This window comes from Chiloscyllium plagiosum, unplaced genomic scaffold (assembly GCF_037043375.1).
Source record: "Chiloscyllium plagiosum isolate Xiang-an unplaced genomic scaffold, Cpla_swu_hap1 HiC_scaffold_11, whole genome shotgun sequence".
Lineage (NCBI taxonomy): Eukaryota > Metazoa > Chordata > Chondrichthyes > Orectolobiformes > Hemiscylliidae > Chiloscyllium > Chiloscyllium plagiosum.
The window spans coordinates 85,512,054-85,537,133 of NW_028270149.1; the positions used below are offsets into that span (position 1 = coordinate 85,512,054).

Sequence of the window (25,080 nt, forward strand, 5' to 3'; positions counted from 1 at the left end):
TGGATTTGATTGGATTTGCTCCTGTCAGTTGTTTGGAGATAAGTGAAAAGTATTCAATTAGATTCCCTACAGTGTGGAAACAGGCCCCGCAGCCCAATGCGTCCACACCGACCCTCGGAAGAGTAACCCACCCAGACACATTTCCCCGTGACTAATGCACCTAACACTATGGGCAATTTAGCATGGCCAATGCATCTAACCTGCACATCTTTTGGAATGTGGGAGGAAACCCACACAAACACAGGGAGAATGTGCAAACTCCACACTGACAGTCGCCCGAGGCTGGAATCAAACCCATAACCCTGGTTTTGTGAGGCAGCGGTGCTAACCACTGAGCCATCGTGCTGCTCCCTGTGCTAGCCATGTAGATCATACCATACATTAATACATCAGGATAATAGAACAGAATGTAGAATATGGTGTTTCAACAACGGAGAAGGTGCAGAGAGAGATCAACTTTGATATTTGAGAGGTCCATTCAAGAGTCTGATAACAGCTGGGAAGAAGCTGTTCTTGAATCTGTTGGTACATGTTTTCAAACTTTTGAATCTTCTGCCTGATGGAAGAGGGTGGAGGAGAGTACAATCTGAATGGCAGGGGGCATGGATTATCTTGGCTGTTTTTCTGAGGCAGCCGGAAATATAGATGGAATCAATGGATGGAAGGTTGGTATGTGTGATGGACTGAGCTGAGTTCACAGCTCTCTGTGGTTTTGTGCAGAGCAGTTGCCCCATTCCAAGCTCTGATGCTTCCAGATAGGATGTTTTCCATGGTGTATCTATAAAAATTGGTAAGAGTCATTTTGGACAGACTAAATTTTCTTTGCCTGCTAGATGCATTAGTGTGTTTTTTTAACTGTAGCATCGATGTGGATGGACCAGGACAGATTGTTGGAGATTGTTACTCCTAGTAACTTGACCATCTCCACCTCAGCACCTTGATACATACAGGGGTGTGTATTTTGCTTCTCTTCCTGAGGCTGATAACCAGGGCCTTTGTTTAGCTGACATTGATGGACAGATGGTTGTCTTTACACTATGCCACAAAGCTCTCAATTTCTTTCCTATAGTCTTGTTGTTGTTTGAGATCCCACCCATGATGCAAACGTATACATTTCATTCACATTTCAGCTCACTGACTTTAACCGGACTGGTAGTACATACTGCTGCCCCCAATGAAACAGTCTACATGCGCTTCAAGTTCCTTCTAATCCAAGGGGCGTGTCCTTTGCTCCTTTGCACATACAGAGGTGTGCCTTTTGCTCCTCTTCCTGAAGCCGATGACCAGGTCCTTTGTTTCGCTGACATTGATGGACAAATTAGAACAAAGAAACAAAGACTACCTGAGCCTTTCACCTATCTTTCAAGGATCTGTATCCCTCCACTCCCTGCCCACTCCTGTATCTGTCTAGATACATCTAAAGTGTCAATATCATGCCCGCCTCTATCACCACCACTGGCAATGCTTTCGAGGCGTCCACCACTCTCTGTGCAAAGACCTTTCCACTCATATCTCCCTTGAAGTTTTCCCCTCTCGCCTTGACATCATGACCAAGTAATTGAGTCCCCCACTCTGGGAAAAAGCTTTTTGTTATCTTCCCTGTCTATACCTCTCATGATTTTATAGACGTCAATCAGGACCTCCTCAACTTTCACCTTTCTAATGAAAATAATGCTAATCTACTCACTCTCTCTTCAGAGTGAATGCCTTCCATATCAGGCAACATCCTGGTGAACCACCTCTGCACCATCTCAAAAAACATCCACATCCTTTCGGTAGCACAACTGTATGCAGTATTCCAAATGTGGCCGAACCAAAGTCCTACACAACTGTGACCCGCTAACTCTTGTACTCAATACACCGGCCTTTGAAGGAATGCAGGCCGTATGCCTTCTTGACCACTCTGTCGACCTGCATTGCCACCTTCAGGGTACAATGGACCTAAACACCCAGATCTCTCGCTCCATCAATTTTCCCCAGGGCTTTTTCAGTTGCCGTATCGATCACTCTTGAATTGGATTGTCCAAAATGCATCACCTCACATTTGCTCGGATTATACTCCATCTGCCATTTCTCCGCTCAACTCTCGAACCTATTTATATTTTGCTGTATTCTCTGACAGTCCCCTTCACCACCTACAACTCCACCAATCCTAGTGTCATGAGCAAACTTGCTAATCAGAACACCTATGCTTTCCTCCAGATCATTTATGTATATCAGAAACAGCAATGGTCACCGCATGGATCATTGTGGAACACTACTGGTCACAGTTCTCCATTTTGAGAAACTGCCTTCCACTTCTACTTTCTGTCTCCTGTTGCCTAGCCAGTTCTCTATCCATCTAGCTAGTACACCCTGGACCTCATGTGCCTTAACTTCCTACATCAGCCTACCATGAGGAATCTTATCAAACGCCTTACTGAAGTCCATGTATGAGGCATCTACAGCCCTTCCCTCATCAATCAACTTTGTCACTTCCTCAAAGAATTCTATTAAGTTGGTAAGACAAGAACTTCCCTGCACAAAACCATGTTGCCTATCACTGATAAGCCTATTTTCTTCCAAATGTAAATAGATCCAATCCCTCAGTATCTACTCCAGCAGTTTCCCTACCACTGATGTCAGGCTCACAAGTCTATAATTACCTTGATTATCCCTGCTACCCTTCTTAAACAAGGAGAAAATAATAGCATTCCTTCGGGACCTCACCCGTGTTCAAGGATGCTGCAAAGATGTCGGTTAAGGCCTCAGCTATTTCCTCTCTTGCTTCCCTCAGTAACCCGGGATAGATCCCACCTGGAACTGGGGACTTGTCCATCTTAATGCTTTTTAAAAAAAAACAACACTTCCTCCTTCCTTATACCGAATTGACCTGGAGTAATCAAAAATCTATCCCTAACCTCAAAATCCCTGCACTGCCAGCCGGTTCCCTTTCTATCCTCTGACAGTAACCCATGTACATCCCTCTTGGACCTGAGGTACGACTACCTCCCTGTAATGCCTCTCAGTAACCCCTTCTGCCTCCCGAATGATCCAAAGTTCATCCAGCAATAGCTCCAGCTCCCTAACATGGTTTTCGAGGAGCTGGAGTTGGGGGCACTTCCCACAGATGCAGTCAGCAGGGACACTTACGGTGACCCTTACTTCCCACATTCTGCAGGAGGAACATTCAACTGCCCTAACCTCCATTCCCACTATTCTAAATTCCCAACGAGCCATCTGAAAATTAAAGGAGAGGAAAAAAAGACTAGTTGCCTTGTCAATCCAGCGCACAGGATTTCTTTTTGGTTAGAGGAGGAGGGTGGGTGGGAGACACTATCCGAGTTGTGTTTGGGGTAAAGCAACCACCCAAATACAAAGCCTCAGTTACCCAGCAGCCCACCACACCACCACCACCTCTTCCCCCACCCCCAGCATCTTCCCATCAGGCTGCTGGTCACCGCTGTCGCTCTTCCCACTGCAACCGCAGGAGAGAAAAAAATCATGCTTGTCTTTATTGGTCAGTGCATTGAGTACAGGCATTGGGAGGTCACATTGTGGCTGGACAGGACATTGGTTAGGCCACTTTTTGAATACTGCATGCAATTCCGGTCTCCCTGCTTCGGAAAAGATGCTGTGAAACTTGAAAGTATTAAGAAAAGATTTACAAGGATGTTGTCAGCATTGAAGGGTTTGAGTTATGGGCAGATCCTGAAAAGAGTGTGGCTGTTTCCCTTGGAGCATCGGAGGCTATGAGGATTATAAAATCAAGGGGCATGGATAGGGTAAATAATTATGGCCTTTTCCACAGGGTGAGGGAGTCCAAAACTAAATGTCATGGGTTTAGGATGAGATGGGAAAGTTGTAAAAGGCACCTGATGGCCAACATTTCCATGCAGAGGGTGGTGCATGTATGGAATGAGGTGTCAGAGAAAGTGGTGGAGGCTGGTACAATTACAGTATTTAAAAGTCATCTGGATGGTTCTATAAATAGGAAGGTTTCAGAAGGATATGGGCCAAATGCTGGCAAATGGGACAAGATTGATTTCGGATATCTGGTTGGCATGGACAAGTTGGACCGAAGTGTCTGTTTCTATGCTGTACATCTCTGTGACTCTATGACTATGACTCTAAATGAATCCTTCTATCCATGCTTGAAGTATTCCTTGACTCTCCTCTGACATTCTCAAGCTTCTCCATTATCCTTACACCATTACAATGGGTGGTGCTAATCACATTCTTCAGAAATAAAAACCTTCCACCTCATTACAACAACTCCAAACCCAACACTGGATCCTTGGGAGAGGGAGCAGGAGAATGATGAAGAGGTCAGGGTGAGAAGGGATTAAATAGAGATATTTGATTCCTTTCGTTCGAGAGAGTTATCCCTGAGCTGATACTCAGATCCCAGATTTCCAGGGATCTAATCCCCAACTCAGTTGTTGCAGAGTTCCCACCTCTCAATCCATCTTCTGTTGAACATCACAGTGTGCTATAAGACCATACAATATTGGAGCAGAAAAATTAGTCTGTTCTGTCATCCAATTATATGCTGATATTTTTGTCGACCCCATTCTCTTGCCTTCTCCCTCCAACCCTTGTCCCCCTTTCTAATCTCTGTCTTAAGGCACTCACTGACTTGGCCTCCCAACCCTCTGTGGCAATGAATTCCACAGATTCACCACACTCTGGCTGCAGAAAGTCCTCTTCATCTCACTTCTAAAGGCTCATCCATTTACTCTGAGGCTGTGCCCTTGGGTCCTAATTTCTCCTAAGCACGGAAACATCTTTCTCCATGTCCATTCTGTCCAGGCACTCTGTTCCCTTTGTTATCAGCTCAGAATTCCATTGAGATCCACAATAAATATTTATAAAGTAAAGGCTGCATGAGGATAGTTAACTAATGAGAAACATCATGTGATGCTGTACTCCTGCATTCACTCAGAGCAGGAAGATTGACTCTGCAGTTACCTGACTGTACAACCTCTGCGATAGGCTTGTCTTGAACATGAGCCATGTGTCCAAGGACTGAGAAGATGGCGAATCCAGCATACACACTCGTAGCACAATTAACAACACAGACAACGATGGTATCTCTGTAACAGTTGTTGTGGAATTTGTTGTAGGATGACAGAGTTATTAAAGCTCCCATGGCAACTCCAAGGGAATATAAAATTTGTGTTGCAGCATCTTTCCAAACCTGGTAAATCAAATGAAGAATTAATCAATGCTGAGAGATTTCCCTTCATCTCATCTAACTGATAAAACTACATTATTGTGAGGAGTGTGGAGTGGGTTGGGGGTTGGTCCCACAATGAATGAGTAATCTTCCTCTCTCTTAATCACATGCACATAGACTAACCTCACACTTCCTTCTTATCGGAGATCATCAGCGGTACATTTCACAATACAATAATCTGATTGGTGGATACGACTCTCCATCACTTTCCATATTCACTCAGACCAAAGATGTTGATGAGAGTGAGGAGCACGTTTTTCTCCAATTTCCCCCAATATTTATCCAGTCACCAGAAAATGTATGATTTGTTCTTTTCCAACATTTCAGAAAGAGGTCTTCGCGAAGAAGTTTCAATGAATTCAGTTCCCTCTCATTCTTTCTGACCCAGTTATCCAATCCCTTCTCTCCCATCACAACCCTTGCCAACCCATTCCATGACATTTTATCTTTTCCCTCCCTACTATAGCCCTCTCCAACACTTCCCACCTCAAAGCAGCAGCATGATAGAAACTGTAAACTAACTCATTATGATTTATCATGGGACTCTGTTAAAATTTGGCAACATCAAAAGTGAGTGTTCTGTGGCATTTAAACAAGAGCCCCCTTAAGCAACGATCAAGTTCTAAAATTGACGATTCCAGCTTGTCAACGAAATCAAACTGAAATAAAAAGCAAGTATATTAAACAATGTGAACTTCAGTCAACTCAAATATTACACTTACCTCAGCATCAGCCAGTTTGGAGAAGTCTGATTGGCTCCCAATGTAGAATTGAATTCCTTTATTGGCTCCGTCCAGGGTAAGCCCTTGGATCAGGAGTATGGTCAGAACCACGTATGGGAATGTCACAGTGAAATAAACCACCTGAGTGTGGAGAGTAACTTGTTAGATTTCCCTGTATTAGTGGGACATCAATGACTACACTGAACTATACACTAATAGGAGAGTAATCAATGTCGAGAATGAAACAGAAAGGGATATTTCCTCAACACTGCACCAGACTCAATGTCCATTGTTCAGCAGCAGTAACCCCAACAAGACTTCTCTCCCACATCCAGATACTCAGTCTAACCCTCATTCACAATCCAGTTACCAGGCTCACACCCAGGTCTCATTGTTCCCACAAACCTTCAGCTATTCAGCTGATCCTTCACACAACAAAATGGTTAGAACGAGTGAGATAACGATAATGTCTGCATCTCCTGTGTCCCCCTAAGATGGATCACAGTATCGCAGGGAACAGTGTCGCAGAATCAGCACCAGGGAGTAAACTGAGTATGATGGTGTGTTTTTGCTTTCTGATTTACATTACCTCAAACTTTATTTTGTTGCAGCAATTGGACACATTACGCAAAACAGAAGGACTATTCCTTCTGCATATTCTCAAAACGCACTCACTACCATCCTGTTGTCTGGTATAATCATGATGCTGGTTACAGTGTGACTATGGATATCCTACTACCCAGCCCACCCTCATCCAAACCTCATCTCTTTTTCTAATTGTCTACTTTTAGATCCCCAGCCTGATCAGTCTCAGTGTCCCATGGAGGAAGAGGACAGCATCTGTACCACCTTGATGAAGAAGCTCCTGATCTGACACTCAGACACCAACTCAAACATTGGCATGACACTTGTGTTGGAGGCTGGTATCAAACTAGGACCAACATTTGGTGAGTCACTGGGTGTGAGTGGACTACAGCCAAACAAGAATGATTCACATTCCAGCTCAGTGCAGGGCAAGGTCAACAGGAAGCCCTGGCACAGGGGACTCAGGTGAAGACCTCGGTGGGGATGTATGCAGAAGAATGCTGATGAGAGGGACGCTGCAATGCTGTGTGTATTAACGGACCTGTTAGACGCTCCTAAACCTTCAGGATGGATGGCCTAATCAATCAAGGCTTCATTGTAGCTGGAGACATTTTATGAAGCTTGATCTCTCCACAACCTCTCTCTAATCTCCCTCAAATGGTGCACACCCACTTCCACTGCTGCCACCATATCACTGCCAAAGAGTTTGGTACGTTTTGAATGGGGCAGCATAGTGGCTCAGTGGTTAGCACTGCCGCCTCACAGTGCCATAGAATTGGGTTCGATTCCATCCTCGGGTGACTGTGTGGAGTTTTCACACTCTACCCATGGCTGCGTGGGTTTCCTCCGGGTGCTCTGGTTTCCTCCCACAGTCCAAAGATGTGCAAGTTAGGTGAATTGGCCATAGTTTATTGCCCATAGTGTTCAGGGATATGTTGGTTGGGTACACTAGTCAGGGTTAAATGTAGAGTAGTAGGGGAATGGTTCTGGGTGGGTTATTCTTCGGAGGGTGGGTGTTGCCTTGTTAGGCTGAATGGCCTGTTTCCACACTGTAGGGATTCTATAGTGATTCTATTATTCTACGAATCTGTCTAACAATTCCTGGGGAACTATCCAGCTAAGTACATTGGAACTAAGTTTAAATCATTATGGAAGGTCTCAATGAGCAGGGAAATTGTCCATCGGAATTTTCAATTTCTTGGTCATTTACCACGTTGATCTGTGTGCCAGGGTTTCCACAAGATCCCAATGGGTATCTTTGGGCATATGTCTGCTCTCCATTGATACAGAGATTAAAGGCTTTGGATTAACATTTCCCTCAGGCCTGAAGTGTTGATGTATTATGGATCGGCTGCTCCTCAATGAGACACTGTCAACATCACCTGGGAGGTAACCAGCTACTTCTCAAAAGGGCTTCTAAATTCAAGTTTTATTGTTGCAGAAATCTGTACTTTGTCATTAGTTTTAACGCTATTCAAGACTTGCCTTTCCTGAAGATTTGATTCCTTTTGATAATGCTGCCCCCATTATCAGCCAGACTAGGAGCAGACAAAGAGCTAAATACCAGACTATCTCCCCAGTCTCATCCATTGAACTGGAACGGCGTAAAACCACTTGACTAAAAATAAAAGACAACAGAAAAACATATTATACAAGGACACTGTCCATTACACACAGTTACTATCAGACATAAATGATCGGGAAGAGAGCATTAATGATCTGATCAGTAAGTTTGCAGATGGCATGAAGATTGGTGGAGTAGCAGAAAGCATGGAGACTGTCAAATAATACAGGAGAATATAGGTGGATTGGAGAGTTTGATGGAGAAGTGGCTGAGGAAGTTAGTCCGGGCAAATGTGAGGTGATGCATTTTGGAAGTTCTAATTCTCAAGAGAACTATACTGTAAACGGTAGAGCCTTGGGAAAAGTTGATGGGCAGAGAGATCTGGGAGTTCAGGTCCATTGTACTCTGAAGGTGACTGCATAGGTGGGTAGAGTGGTCAAGAAGGCATATGGTACACTTACCTTCATCAGACGGGGTACTGAGTATAAAAGCTGGCAGGTTTTGTTAAAATTGTACAAGACTTTGGTTCGGCTGCATTTAGAATACTGTGCACAGTTCTGGTTGCCACATTATCATAAGGATGTGGACACTTTGGAGAGATGGCAGAGACGGTTTATGAGGATGTTGCCTGGGATGGAAGGTGCTAGCTGTGAAGTGAGGTTGAGTAGGTTAGGATTGTTTTCATTAGAGAAAAGGAGATTGAAGGGGGACCTGATTGAGGTCTACAAAATCATGAAGGGTATGGACAGAGTGGATAGAGATAAGCTTTTTTATCGGGTAAAGGATTCCAGAATGAGAGGTCATGCGTTGAAGGTGAGAGGAGAAAGGTTTAAGGGGGTACACGTGCAGCAGGTACTTTACACAGAGGGTGATAGGTGCCTGGAATGTGTTGCCAGCAGAGATAGTAGAGGCAGACATGGTAGATTCATTTAAGGTGCGTCTGGACAGATGTATGAGTCGGTGGGGAGCAGAGGGATACAGATCCTTAGGAATTGGGCAACAGATTTAGACAGTGGATTTGGATCAGCACAGGCTTGGAGGGCTGAAGGGCCTGTTCCTGGACTATAAATTTTCTTTATTCTTTCTTCCTTCTTTGTTCTTAAAACTATCGATTGATTATAATTCAATTCAGTTTTATTTCAGAATGGAATTGCCGACAGTGTCAACATTAAAATTCAACAAAGTACTTAATGGTTTACTTCAATTTCTATTCATTTCCTTTTAATTATCAAGCTTTTGGGATATTTTTGAAAGACAGATTGGAAAGTCTACAGTGAGTGGAAAGTTAACACCAAAAAATGAATAATTGTCCTTAATCTTCTCATTGCTTAAATCTGTACTGACCTCTCATTGACCTGCTGGTGTTTGAGAACCATGTGAAAGGTCATTTTCTTTCTGCTCGTACTTTCTCCATGTTGCTTCATCTGGAATTTCTTGCTGAAAATGATCCTTCTTCTTGTAATTCTACTACCACATTCACAAAAGGACAATTCTGTGCCCAGTGTTGGTCTAAGTATTGGAAACAGGACTTTGTCTTCATTGCGGCCTTTGGATTACTCAGCTACAGTTTATTTCCTTGAGCAGAGACCTCACTGTTGTTACCTCTGACTTCTCTCGAGTTCTGTTCTGCCATATTCAAGGACAATGCGATTTCCCAAACTGTGTCAGGAGCTCAGTGGAAATTCTTGCACTTTTTCACCTGTTCACAAATCTGACTGCGAAGCTCTCTCTCTCGTTAAATTCTTTCCAATTAAAATGGCTGAACAGTTTCCTTAAAGCTACAATGAACTCTCCAGTATCTTCACTGAGCCCTTGTTCCATGCTGATAGCTTTCTGTAATCTCCAATATCTTGGAACTGTTGTGCTGTTCATCCTACACAATGTCTGACAGTGGAATGCGTTTTGGTTTAACAAGGGGAGCAAATCCTTGAATGTTTCATCTGCTTCTGGGTCTGATTCAATGAGAGATATCACCCAATTCCTCTCACTCATTGCCTGATTGACAGCCAGTATATCTGGAATATTCCGGATATTACGCACTAGCTACATATGCACCAAAGATTCATGGTCATGACTTTCCTCACCCAGTCTCCCAATCATACCCATTAATGAAGACATCCTTAAAGGTCAGTTCACCTCTATGTACAAACAGCCCTCTTCACAAAGATAAGATTCTTTAAATTATATCTCAGCAAATAAGACACACAATTCCTCTCTGAACTTACTGGAAGCCCAATTTTATTTGGAAAGGAGTATCCACAATCCTAACCTTATCGCTAAATGTCTGAAACGATCATGTAGCACATGGAGATTGAACTAAACCATTGTATTATGGTGTACACATATTGACATAACTGGACATAAAATTGTGCTTCTCCACTTTGTTTAAATAGTGAGGAGTGTTGATGAAAATCCCTGGAGAGCTGATTGGATTTGATGGGGTTCCTGATAGTACTTCATTGACTGCCTTACCTTGCACTGTTAAAACTACCTGGGTCAGTCACAGAGTCTCCCAATCATTCAGCTCCATCACATTGTTGAACAGCAGAACTGCTCCCAGATAGTTTCCCTCAAATCCCACTCTATGGATTAAACATAAAACTGTACTCAATTAAAATCACAGAGAAAGGAATATCAATCGCAGATAATTTCAACTATATAATCTTTAGGAATTCCTATGTTGAATCTCTTCCTTAATAAACACATAAGCAGACATATTCAATATTCATAGAATCCCTACAGTGTGGAAACAAGCCATTTGGCCCAACATGTCCACACCAACCTTCCAAAGAGTAACCACCCAAGACCTATTCCCCAACCTTATTACTCTACATTTACCCCTGACTAATGGACCTAACCTACCCATCCCTGAACACTATGGACAATTTAGCATGGCCAATTTATCTAACCATTGGCCAATTCACCTAACATTCATTGTATAAGTGTTGCTAATAAACCTATAGTGTTAGAAATCAAGAGGCTGTTAATTAACAAAGGGGCCCTATTGTGATGTTATAAAGAACAAAGAACAAAGAAGATTTACAGCTCAGGAACAGGCCCTTCGGCCCTCCAAACCTGAGCCGATCCAAATCTACTGTCTAAACCTATCACCAACTTGCTAAGCATTTGTGGTCCCACTGCTCCCCACCTACTCATGCATCTGTCCAGATGCATCTTAAATGAATCTACTGTGCCTGCCTCTACTACCTCTGCTGGCAAAGCATTCCAGATGTCCACCATCCTCCTTGTGAAGTACTTGCCACATGTATCCCCCTTAAAATTTCCACCTCTGACCTTGAAAGCATGACTACTCGTTATTGAATCCTTCACCTTGGGAAAAAGCTTGTCTCTATCCACCCTGTCTATAATCTTCATGATTTCGTAAACCTCAATCAGGTCCCCCCTCAATCTCCTTTTTTCTAATGTAAACAAACCTAACCTACTCAACCTCTCCTCATAGCTAGCACCTTCCATACGAGGAAACATCCTCAGTAAACCTTCTCTGAACCCTCTCGAAAGCGTCCACAACCTTTTTGGTAATGTGGCGACCAGAACTGTACACAGTATTCTAAACGTGGCCAAACCAATGTCTTGTACAATTTTAACATGACTTGCCAGCTCTTATACTCAATACCCTGTCCAATGAAGGCAAGCATCCTCTATGCCTTCTTGACCACTCTATCCACCTGTGGTAGGTACAATGGACCTGCACTCCCAGATCTCTCTGCTCAACAACTTTTCCCAAGGCTCTTCTGTTCATGATATAATTCGCTCTAGAATTAGTCTTGCCTAAATGCATCACCTCACATTTGTTTGGATTGAAAATTATCTGCCACTTTTCCACCCAACTCTCAATCTATCTCTGTCCTCCTGTATTCTCTGACAGTCCCTTATACGTTCTGCTACTCCACTGATCTTTGTGTCATCTGCAAACTTGCTCATCATACCAACAGTTCCTTCCTCCAGATCATGTATTTTTATTACAAACAACAGTGGCCCTAACACTGACCCCTGTGGAACACCACTGGTCACCTTTCTCCATTTCAAGAAACTCCCTTCAGCTACTACTCTCTGTCTCCTGTTGCTCAACAGTTCTTTATCCACCGAGCTAGAACACCCTGCACACCACGTGACTTCACTTTCTCCATTAGTCTACCATGGGGAACCTTATCAAACACCTTACTAAATTCCATGTATATGACATCAACAGCCCTCCCTTCATCTATCAACTTGGTCTCTTCCCCGAAGAACTCTATTAAGTTGGTACGGCATGATCTCCCCTGTACAAAACCATATTGCTTATCACTGATAAGCCAATTCTTTTCGAAATATAGATAGATCCTATCCTTCAGTACCCTCTCCAGCAAGTTTCCCACCACCGACGTCAGGCTCACTGGTCTGCAGTTACCTGGAATATCCCTACTACACTTCTTGTACAGGGGGACAACATGAGCAACCCTCCAGTCTTCCAGCACCTCACCTGTATTTAAGGATGCCAGAAAGATATCTGTCAGGGCCCCAGCTATTTCCTCTCTCACCTCCCTCAGCAACCTGGGACAGATCCCATCTGGTCCTGGGGATTTGTCCACCTTAATAACCTCTTGCCTACCCAACATATCTTCCCTGCTTATGCCAATGTGGTCCAGACTATTCAAACTTCTACCTCTAATCTCAAGATTCATCATAATCCACTCCTCAGTGAACACTGATGCAAAATAATCATTCAGAATCTCACCCATTCTCTCAGGTTCAACACACAGCCTTCCTTCATTATCCTTTAGTGGGCCAATCCTTTCTCTAGTTATCCGCTTGCTTCTTATATAAGAATAAAATGCTTTGGGATTCTCCTTAGTGCTGCTCACTAAAGCTATTTCATGACCCCTTTTAGCCCGCTTGATTCCTTGTTTAAGACTTGTCCTACTCTTCCAATATTCCTCCAGAGCCCGTTCTGTTCTTAGCTGCCTAGACCTTTTGTATACTTCCCTTTTCCTCTTGGGTAGTCGTACAATTTCTCCTGTCATCCATGGTTCACGAATCTTGCCTTTCCTATCTGTTGTCTTCAATGGGACATGCCTATCCCGCACTATCTTTAACCTACCTCCCACATCTCAAATGTGGACTTCCCTTTAAATAGCTGTGTCCAATCCACATTTCTCAGCTCCTGCCTAATTTTGATATAATTGGCCTTGGCCCAGTTTAGTACTCTTCCCTTAGGACCACTCTCATCTTTATCTATGAGTATTCTAAAACTTACAGAATTGTGGTCACTATTCCCAAAGAAATCCCCCACAGCAACTTCTACCACCTGTCCTGGCTCGTTCCCCAGTACCAGGTCCAATATGGCCCCTACCCGCATTGGACTATTGACATACTACTCTAGAAAACTCTCCTGGACGCTTCTTACAAATCCTACCCCATCCAGAACTCTGATGCTAAGTTTATCCCAGTCAATGTTGGGAAAATTAAAATCTCCCATCACCACTACCCTATTGCCTCTACATCTTTCCATGATCTGTTTACCTATTTGTTCTTCTACCTCATGCTCACTGTTTGGAGGCCTGTAATACAGTCCAAACAATGTAACTGCATGCTTCTTATTTCACAGCTCCACCCATATTACCTCACTACCCAAGACCTCCATAGTGTCCTCCTTTAGTACAGCCGTGGTATCATCCCTGACCAGCAATGCAACTCCACCCAACCCCCAACCCCCTTTTACTTCCCTCCCTGTCATGTCTGAAGCTTTGATATCCTCGAACATTCAACCAAGTCTCTGTGATTGCAATAACATCATACTCCCAGGCACCAATCCAAGTCCTCAGTTCATCTGCCTTACACACTATTCTCCTTGCATTAAAGTAAATGCATTTCAGGCCACCATCATCTGCGTTCATCTGCTCTCTGCCAACTCTTCCCATTATTAATGCTATCTTCATGATTCTTACAGTCTCTAATCTCCATCTCGCTGCCTATTTGTTTTCTCTTCTGGTTCCCAGCCCCCTGCCACATTAGTTTAAACACCCACCCCCCCAATAGCAGTAGCAAAAGATCCCCCAAGGACATTGATTCCAGTCTGTTGTATTGTAACTGGAGTATGATGTAAATAATAGCTGTGCTGAAATCAAACAGCTACTGTCTCATTAAACAGGACATTCACCAACTGACCTTCCCAAGAGGAGTTACTGGCCCAGCTATGCAGGTATAGGTGTAGCTCTCTGCAGCAATGTACTTACTCCCAGTATTGCTCACTCGGACCCTGGTGAGGAATGGAGATTTCTGATCCATGTGGACAACTTTCATTGTTTGCCTGCAGCCATGTTGTATTAACGATTCTAAAATATCCATCATCCAGAGTGAGGTTGCAGAGTGGGTCTGGAAAATGTGGAATGTGTTTTAGAATTACAGTTCATTGGGAATGATGCTCTGATTTCGAATGATGAGAATCAGAGCCACCGTTTCACTCTGACTGACTCAGCACGACCTTGTTGAATCCATGGAGGAGGTTACAGAGAGATCACAGCATAACCTTGGAGAGGGAGAGTTGCAGCCAGTTCCAATCACTGGGCTCTGTGCCTGCAAATGGGCCCAGTTTAAACCAGCACTGTCCACATCAGTGACCTGTCAGAGCAAGATCATTCTCTTCAGGAGAGAGACAGAATCTCTGAGCAGCATCTCTCCTAATCACAGGCTGTTTCTCTCTCACATTTGCTGTATAAGGGCTAAAGCCAATCTGCAGCTAATGCAGGAGAGAAACAGCCTTTGATTGGACAAATAGCCAGGAAGGTAATTGAGTGTGATGAGTGAGTCACTGGGAATGTTTCAGTGCAGCTCTGGGCCTCACTGGAAGCCCCAACACAACTCCACTCCTCAGGGACTGCTGTCAACCAATGAAAATCCAGGGGCTGCTGCCTGTTATAGGGGGTGGGGCAAGGATGGAGGAGGCTCCAAATGATGATATGGAGTTGGGAGGGCGGTTTACAGAGGGAGGCTGCAAACTGGGATGAGGAAGTAGGCAGAGAGGAACTACCAACAGAGATCCAGTCAGATCAAGGATCAAACTTCACATCCAAACTAATCAAGGACATTGTGGATAACTTGGGAATAAAGCAATTCAAATCTACTGCATACCGTCCTGAATCGCAGGGAGCGATAGAGAGATGGCATCAAACATTGAAGACCATGATGATGGCTTATGGTCAGGTTTATCCAGATGATTAGGATAAGGGAGTTCTGTTTGTACTTTTTGCGATCAGAGATGCACGAAAAGAATCAACCAAATTCAGTCCATTTGAATTAAGTTTTGGGCTTGAAGTAAGAGAACCATTAAAATTGATTAAGGAGAAATTAATAAGTCAGAATTCAGAGACCGCCCATTTGACCATGTGTCAAATTTTAGAGAACGATACTAAAATCCAATCAAATTTGAATTTAGTATTTTGCTAACATTAAAACCAATGAAACGATCCGATGTTTTGTGGTGTAAAGCCTGACATTTTGAAAAGTTAGGAGGAGAACTGCCAAGCCACCAACAAGTACAGTCTGCCAGCAGACCAGCTCTCTGAAAGGTATCTGTCTATAAGATGTTTGTACAGCAGAACATCAAAAAGACAACAGAGCAAAATCTGCAGAGGAAGATACAAAAAGAAGGTTTGACAGCTGACTGGTTTGAAAGTTGATTTTTTTTGTAAATCTTAATCAGGATATGTTAATCGGACTAGTATTGTCGAGTGGGAGGTAAAAGATAGGTTTAAGAGAAAGGAGTTGTAAACAGTTGTTGGTTCTAATATTCTCTGTTGGACTTCAAGAATAAAGTTGTTAATTTTTACTTTAAATAGTGACCTCTGGGATAGCTCTTTGCCTCTCGAATTTAAAAGGTTATAGCATGGGGTGAATCTTTTCTGTGCTGCTGGTTTACATTAGCAGAGGGGTTTACCCTGTGCCCTAACAACAGTGTGAAGGCTGTGACCCTGGAAGTTTGCAAAATTGGTTTCAGAATACCTGAAATCTCTTGACATCTGGTGAAATATGGGGAAGGAAACCTCCAGCTGATAGTTACTGGGTGGCACTGCCAAAGAACAGCAGACAACATGATGACTAGTTCAAGTTCAGTTAAAGACATCATTGTAAAAAGCAAATAAGCAAACCATGAGCAAATCACAGGTAACTGGCTGGTGAAGCTTCCCTTGTCACTTCCCAGGTTTTGGCACAGAATTATCTTTGCTGCCGATTCTTTCGAGGCTTATGGTCACAGGAACTCCTGTTTCTTTTCCAGAAACCGATGCTTCACACATGGAAGTATGTTCTGGTTGATACACAGGTTTGAGAGGGTGCAGAATATTCTCAAAGGGAAGAGAGACCAACAGGAGGTCATTGAACACATTGGAACCAGCAATACACGAAGAGAAAAGGACAAGGTTCTGAACAGAGAATATAGGAAATTAAGCAGGAAATTAAAAGGTAGGTCCTCGAGGGTAGTAATACCTGGATTAATCCCGGTCCCATGTACTAGTAAGAGTAGGAATAGGAGGATAAAGCAGATGAATGCGTGGCTGAGGAGCTGGTGCAGTTGCATCGAAGAGTCTGTTTCTGTGATGAACATTTCAATGACTCTACAACAGTCGGTGTCCACACTCTCCCCAATCAAAGTAAGTACTGTACCTTTGGGAGTCCTGCTGCATGTTTCATCTGCTCCCCACCAACTGAAGCAGTCTGCCCACGGCAGGGGTGATTGGAAGGAAGCAAACAGGTAGTACAGACTGTAGGCGAGGATGCAGGTTGATGGACCGATGAAAGCGGTAACAACAATGATCATGGTGAGCCCCACACCTTCATATACAACAGGGAAGAGTAGATTAGTTTGTCAACTATTAATTTGAAATAATTTCTTTGACATGGATTTGACTTGACAGTAAAGCAATTGTATTTTGCTGAAATTAGATTTTCTCTGAAATTCATTAGTGGGATGTGGGTGTCTCTGGCTGGCCAGCATTTTCTACCCTTGAGAAAGTGGTCGTGAGTTGCCGTCTTGAATTGCTCCACTCCACCTGCCGAGGGGTGAGCCACAATGCCATTAAGGAGGGAATTCCAGCATTTAGACCCAGCCATGGTGAAGGAACAGCAATCAATTTTCAAGTCAGGATGGTGAATGGCTTGGAGGGGACCCTGAAGGTTGTATTCCCATGCATTTGCTGTCCTTGTCCTTCAGGATGGAAGTGGTTGTGTGTTTACAAGGTGCTGTCTGAAGAACTTTGGTGAAGTTCTGTAGTACATCTTGTCGACAGTACATACTGCTGCTACTGAGGTTTGGTGTTGGAGGCATTGGCTGTTTGTGGATATTGTGCTAATCAAGCTGGCTGCTTTGTCTTCGATAGTGACAAGTTTCTTGTGTGTAGTTGGAGCTGCACCTATCCAGCTAAGTGGGGAGTATTCCATCACACTCCTGAGTTGTGCCTTGCAGATGGTCAGCAGGCCTTGGTGATACAGGAGGTGAGTTACAGGCCACAGTAATCCTAGCATCTGACCTGCTCCTGTAGCTACTATGTTTACATAGTGTTTATTTTGAAACTGGAAATACAGGAAGACCAGTGAGACTGTTCAGGATGTCCAGAACAGGGAGAAATGTCACTGCTTCAACTCATTCCACATCAACGATTCAGAAACATGTAAAATGTGGACAGTTTAATTTCACCTCTCTCGTAAGACTTCAATCAATTACACTTCTTGACTGAGCTCAGCAAGACAATCTATAAGTCTTTTAGTCCAGTACTGCTGCCAGATCTCTCTGGATGTAAATGCAATTCTATAAGTTTCACAGAATGTATTCATTTTGTTGCAATAAATACAAAGATTTGGAGGTGCCAGTGTTGGACTGGGGTGTACAAAATTAAAAATCACACACCAGCAGATTATAGTCTACCAGGTTTATTTGGAAGCACTAGCTTCAGAGCACTGCCCCTTCATCAGGTGGTTGTGGAGTATAAAATCGTAGGACACTTTTGCTGTAAATTCTGTGTCTTATGATCTTCTACTCCATGACCGCCTGATGAAGGAGCAGTGCTCCGAAAGCTAGTGCTTCCAAATAAACCTGTTGGACGATAACCTAGTGTTGTGTGATGTTAAACCAAGTACAAAGAGTAATTGTGAGTGCCTGACCTCAGTGACACAAATGCCTCAAATAATTGAACTAAAATGTACCTTTTTGACAAGACAGAGCTTCCTTTGTTTGTTTTCCATAGAGACAGTGGTTACATGACAAAAATAATCAAGCCTTATTACTGTATTGAATGACAATCTAATTACAAAGCAGTGAATGTAAAGGGGCAGGTTATATATCCTGACTGTTTCTCTTTAAAGAATGTTAATTTCTTTTTAAAGAGTATTAAGCTACATCCTCTCATTTCATACATTACCCTGGCAAACCTTCTCTGGATCACTTCCAACACATTTATCACCTTCTTTAAATAAGATAACCAGTAATGTGCACAATACTCCAGATAATGGTCTCACCAGTGCTCCATATAAATAAAGCATAAACACCCCAGTTTTGAATTCAGTTCACCTCATGATAAGTCCATAACATGCAATCAGCTTTCCTACTGACCTGCATACTGACATTCAGCAAGTCTTTCATGAGGACACCCTTAGCATTTCTCACACCAAGATTAGAGGCATAGCGTCACAGAGATGTGCAGCACAGAAACAGATCCTTCGGTCCAACATGTCCATGCCGACCAGATAGCCTCACCTAATCTAGTTCCATTTGACAGCACTTGGTCCCTATCCCTCTAAATCCTTCCTGTTTATATATCCATCCTGATGCCTTTTAAATGCTATGATTGGACCAACCTCCATCATTTCCTCAGGCAGCATATTCCATGCACACACCTCTCTAAGTGAAAAAAGTTGCTCCTTAGGTCTCTTTTATATCTTTCCCCTCTCACCCTAAACCTATGCCCACCTAGTTCTGGCCTCCTCTACCTCAGGGAAAAGACCTTGTCTATTTATCCTATCCATGCCCCTCATGATTTTATAAACTTCTATAAGGTCACCCCTCAGCCTCTGACGCTCCAGGAAAAACAGGCACAACCTATTCAACCTCTCCCTCTACCTCAAATCCTCTAACCCTAGCAACATCCTTGTAAATCATTTCTGAAACCTTTCAAGTTTCACAACATCTTTCCAATAGGAAGGAGACCAGAATTGCACACAATATTCCAAAAGTGGCCTAACTAATGTCCTGTACAGTTGCAACATTGCCTTCCAACGCCTCTACTCAATGCTCTGAACAATGAAGGAAAGCATACCAAACACCTTCTTCACTATCCTATCTACCTGAGACTCTACTTTCAAGGAGCTATGAACCTGCACTCCAAGGTCTCTTTGTTCACCAACACTCCCCAGGAACACACCAATAAGTGTATAAGTCCTGCTTTGACTTGCTTTTCCAAAATGCAGCACCCCCATTTATCTAAATTAAACACCATCTACCACTCCTCAGCCCATTGGCCAAGACCTGTTGTACTCTGAGGTTACCTTCTTCGCTGTCCACTACACCTCCAATTTTGATGTCATCTGTAAACTTAGTAACTATACTTCCTGTGTTCACTTACAAATAATGTATAAAAATGATGGACCCAGCACCGATCCTTGTGGCACTCCATTGCTCACAGACCTCCAGTTTGTCTACCGCTCTGTCCTTATCAATTTTTCCTGCTAAAATGGGCAATTTTACGGTTCTGTAGATTCCATTTGTCAGATATTTGCTTTCACACTTAAACTTATTAGCTTTCTTATTTTCTCCATACTTTCCTAACTATCTTTGTGTCATCAGAAATTTGGTATTCTAATTCAGTCCCTTCCTCTCATTAAGATCTTGAATACTATGAATATAAATTAGTAGTAAATTGACTGGGACAGGTGTCCATTAAGTCAGCATCACTTTGAAACAGATTGGGAGGAGTGGTGCTCTTCATTTCAGGAGGGGAGCTGAGCAGGAATAGTTGGAGGCAGCCTGGGACAGTAAGTGATGTCAAAAGTTACCTCTGGGGTTTCCGGCCAACGCTTAAGGAGTAGAACTGAGAGGGAGCAAGCCAGAGAGCAGCCTCGGACAGTAAGTGATAGAAATACTTACCACGGGCATATGCGGCCTTCTGTTCAGGAGTGGAGCTGAGCAGGAATGAACCGGAGGGCAGACTGGGAAGCTAAGTGATATAAAAACTTACCATGAGGATTTGGGGCCTTCACATCAGGAGCAGGCCTGATTGGGAATGAACCAGAGGGCAGCCTGGGAAGGTAAGAGTTTCTGATTCTGAGTGTTTCAACTGAGGGGGGAGCTGAAAAATAATGTCACAGGATGGCTATGACTTGATTGCCTAATAGGGAATCTGCTAAGTTTGAATCTGTGTTAACGTTGAGTCTATGTTCAATTAAATACATGCTAGATTATTGTTTATAACTTATGTTAAGATTGAGATCATAAGCAGTTAATTTTTTTAAAAAAACCCAAATTCAAAACTAATTAATTAAATGAGGATAGACGGTCAGGTGATGTGTTGTTCCTGCATGATGTGGAAGCTGTTGGACTCCATTGTCGGTCTCAGTGACTAAGTCTGTAGTAAATGTTAGTTACTCAAGGAAATCTAGCTCAGAGTTGATGTGCTGAATTCTGAGCTTTGGATGTTGTGACAGGGAGGGGGAGAGTTACCTGGACGCTGAGTTTCAGGAGAAAGTCACACATCTTAGTTGGGGGCATAGACATCTGTTCTCTGTGACCAAGATCGAGAGTCTCAAAGGTTGCATTGCCTACTCACTGCTCGGGTTCAGGATATTTCACCTGGGCTACAAAGGAAGTTGGAGAGGGAGGGTAAAGATCCAATAGGTACCAACGACATCGATAAAACTAGGGCAGAGATTCTGTTAAGTGAGCATGAAGAAGAGCGAGGAGCTAAATTAAAAAGCAGAACCAAAAAGGAAAGAATCTCTAGGTTGCTACCTCAGCCACAAGCTAATTGGCAGAGGGTCAACATGATTAAGCAGGTAGATGTGTGGCTTAAAGATTGGTGTGGGAGAAATAGATTTGAATTCATGGGACATTAGCACCAGTAGAGGGGACAAAGGGACCTGTTCCAACGGGACAATTTTCATCTGAACCATGCTGGAACCGGAGTCCTTGAGAATCACGTAAGTCGGGCTGTGGACAGGTCTTCAAACTAAATAGTCGAAGGGAGAGTTCAGTTGTAAGGGAAATTAGAAAACCTAAATTCAAGGAGGAGGTAAGAGTGCAGGTTAGCGATGTGGTGGATGGTTATCAGACAATAGTGGTGAGGGACAGATCAGGTGAACAGCTTTAAGCAACAAGGAATTATTAAATAGCAGTGGAAAATTTACCAGGAGATCAAATTCTAAAGCTTTGATTCTGAATGCATGAAGCATTCAAAACAATATTAATGAGTTAACAGTGCAAATAGAAACAAAAGGGTAGAATTTGGTTGTGATTACTGAGAGATGATTACAAGGAGACCAGGTCTGGGAATTGAATATCCAAGGCTACTCAGCATTTTGGAAAGATAGACTGAAAGGAAAAGGAGGTGGTGGAGCTTTGCTGGTGAAGGAAGAGATCAGTGTTCTCATTAGAAATGACATAAGCACAGGAGATCAAGATGTCGAATCAGTCTGGATAGAAATAAGTAATAGCAAAGGGAGGAAGGAATTGGTTGCAATAATCTACAGGTCCCCAAACAGGAGTTCTGCAGTGCAGCACAGTATAAACCTGGAAATATTAGAGACTTACAAGGAAGGTACAGCAGTAATTATGGGTGATTTTAACATGCACATAGATTGGGAGAATCAAATTGGCAAGGATAGCTGGAGGCAGAGTTCATTGAATGTATTTGTTCATTGAATGTGGGCGGCACGGTGGCACAGTGGTTAGCACTGCTGCCTCACAGCGCCAGAGACCCGGGTTCAATTCCCGCCTCAGGCGACTGACTGTGTGGAGTTTGCACGTTCTCCCCGTGTCTGCGTGGGTTTCCTCCGGGTGCTCCGGTTTCCTCCCACAGTCCAAAGATGTGCAGGGTCAGGTGAATTGGCCATACTAAATTGCCCGTAGTGTTAGGTAAGGGGTAAATGTAGGGGTATGGGTGGGTTTCGCTTCGGCGGGTCGGTGTGGACTTGTTGGGCTGAAGGGCCTGTTTCCACACTGTAATCTAATCTAATCTATTTGAGATTGTTTCTTAGAACATAATGTTATGGAACCAACCAGGGAGCAGACTACCCTGGTTTTGGTAATGTGAAATGAAGAGAGATTAATTGATGACATCTTAGTTAAAGATCTTCCAGGGAGTAGTGACCAGAATATGGTAGAAATCAAAATTCAGTTTGAGGGTGAGAAAGCAGAGTCCCACAATAGTGTTCTGGAATTAAACACATGAAATTACATGGGCATGAGGACACATTTGGTCTGAGTAGATTATGCAGGAAAGCTACATGGTAAGAAAGTGGATGAGCAGTGGCTGTTGTTTAAAGAGCTGCCCAATTCCTCACAACTAAAATATATACCAGTAAGGAAGAGAGATGGTAAGAAGGGTAAAAACATCTATGGATAAACAGGGAGTTCAAGGACAATATCAAGTCAAAAACTAAGTTATGCCCAAAGCAAAGGCTAGTGGCAGGCTAGAAGATTGGGAAACTTTCAAATATAAACAAAAGAATAGAAAAACATTAATAAAAAGAGCTGAGGTAAATTACAAAAGAAAACGAGTACAAAATATCAAAAAGGATAGCAAATGTTTCGACTGGTATATAAAAGTGAAGAGAATCTCGAAGGTGAAAGTTGGGAAAGGGTCAGAACCAATTATCAAGGAAGCAATGTCAGGACATTTGGAAAGTCAAAACGCTCTCCATCAGTGTCAGCATGAAGCGCAAATCATGTTTGGCTAATTCGGTAGAGTTTTTCAACAATATAACGAACAAAGTGGATTATAGGGATCGTGTAGATGTAATATACCTTGACTTCGTGAAGGCTTTTGATTAGGTGTCACACAAAAGGTTAATTCCCAAAGTTGGATCATGTGGGATTAGATGTAATTTATTAGCTTGCGTAGGTGACTGACTGATGGACAGAAGACAGAGAGTCAGGATAAATGGTTTCTTTTCTGGATGGAAAGCAGTAACTAGTGGGAACCCACTGGGTAAGGTCTTTGGACCCCAGCTATTTACAATATACATTAACAACTTGGATACAGGGATAGAAGGCTCTTTAGCCAAATTTGTGGATGACATAAGAATAATTTTGATGACATAAGACGGTCAATTGCAATGAGGACAGAAGAACCTTATAAATGACCATAGATAGTTAAGAGAGTAGGCCAAAATGTGGATAAGTGTGAGGGCATGCATTTGGATTGGGAAAATGGAAAGGCAATCTATTATCAATATGGGGAGGGATTTCGGGGTGCTATGGTACAGAGGGATCTGGGTGTCCTTATCCATGAGTCACAGAAAACTAGCATGCAGGTACAGCAGATCATAAAGAAACCAAATGGATTGTTGGCTTTTACAGCCAAATGAATAGAATATAAAGGTAAGGAAGTATTATTACAACTACACAAGGTATTGGTGAGACCACACTTGGAGTATTGTGCACAGTTTTGGTGTTCATATTTGAGGAAAGCTGTAATGACATTGAGGCAGGTCAGAGGAGGTTGCTTTCAGAATTAAGGGGTTTGCCGTATGAAGAGAACATAGAACATAGAACATAGAACAATACAGCACAGAACAGGCCCTTCGGTCCACGATGTTGTGCCGAACTTCTAACCTAGATTAAGTACCCATCCATGTACCTATCCAAATGCCGCTTAAAGGTCGCCAATGATTCCGACTCTACCACTCCCACGGGCAGCGCATTCCATGCCCCCACCACTCTCTGGGTAAAGAACCCACCCCTGACATCTCCCCTCTCCCTTCCACCCTTCACCTTAAATTTATGTCCCCTTGTAACACTCTGTTGTACCCGGGGAAAAAGTTTCTGACTGTCTACTCTATCTTATAAACCATGGTAGGCTTATGCGGAAAGTCAGGAGGCATGGGATAGAGGGAAATTTGGCCAATTGGATAGAAAACTGGCTAACCGGTCGAAGGCAGAGAGTGGTGGTAGATGGTAAATATTCAGCCTGGAGCCCAGTTACAAGTGGAGTTCCGCAGGGATCAGTTCTGGGTCCTCTGCTGTTTGTAATTTTTATTAATGACTTAGATGAGGGAGTCGAAGGGTGGGTCAGTAAATTTGCAGATGATACGAAGATAGGTGGAGTTGTGGACAGTGAGGAGGGCTGTTGTCGGCTGCAGAGGGACTTAGATATGATGCAGGATAGGTTATGATGCAGGATAGGTTGAGAGTTCTCGGCCTTTTCTCATTGGAACGGCGAAGGATGAGGGGTGACTTGATAGAGGTTTATTAAGATGATTTATAAGATAGAGAGATTGAACAGTTTAGGCCTACACTCCCTGGAATTTAAAAAAATGAGGGGAGATCAAATTGAGCTATTCAAGATGATAAAAGGTGTGGATAGAATAGATGTGGAAGAGATGCTTCCTCTTGTGGTGCATTCTAGGACGAGAAATCATAATCTTAGGATAAGGGGTAGCAAGTTTAAAACAGAATTGAAGAGAAACTACTGCTCCCAAAGGGTTGTGAATCTGTGAAATTTGATACCCCAAAATGCAATGGACGCTGGGACAGTGAGCAAATTAAAAATGAGTCAGACAGATGTTTAATTGGTAATGGGTTGAAGGATTATGCAGACAGGGCAGGAAAATGGGGGTGGAGGAGCAAATCAGCCATGATCGAATGGTGGAGCAGACTCGATTGGTGGAATGGCCTAATTCTGCTCCTACATGTCATGAACGTATGCGGGGATGGCTTGGGACTCCAGTGACTAGCACTGCTGCCTTATGGCACCAGATATTGGGTTCGATTCCAGCCTCAGGTGACTGTG

The 25,080-nt window shown here is 43.1% G+C and overlaps 1 protein-coding gene across 1 annotated transcript in view; it reads right to left on the reverse strand.

The window, feature by feature from the left end:
- LOC148148870 (sodium- and chloride-dependent neutral and basic amino acid transporter B(0+)-like) overlaps positions 1-25,080 on the reverse strand; it is a 59,711-nt gene that overhangs the window by 24,482 nt on the left and 10,149 nt on the right. The window contains exons 4-8 of the mRNA XM_087991815.1: positions 16,748-16,915; positions 14,323-14,461; positions 8,011-8,143; positions 5,941-6,081; positions 4,951-5,179 (exon numbers count right to left, since the gene is read on the reverse strand). Coding sequence (XP_087847941.1) covers positions 4,951-5,179; positions 5,941-6,081; positions 8,011-8,143; positions 14,323-14,461; positions 16,748-16,915 — 810 coding nt within the window. The remainder of the gene's footprint in view (positions 1-4,950; positions 5,180-5,940; positions 6,082-8,010; positions 8,144-14,322; positions 14,462-16,747; positions 16,916-25,080) is intronic.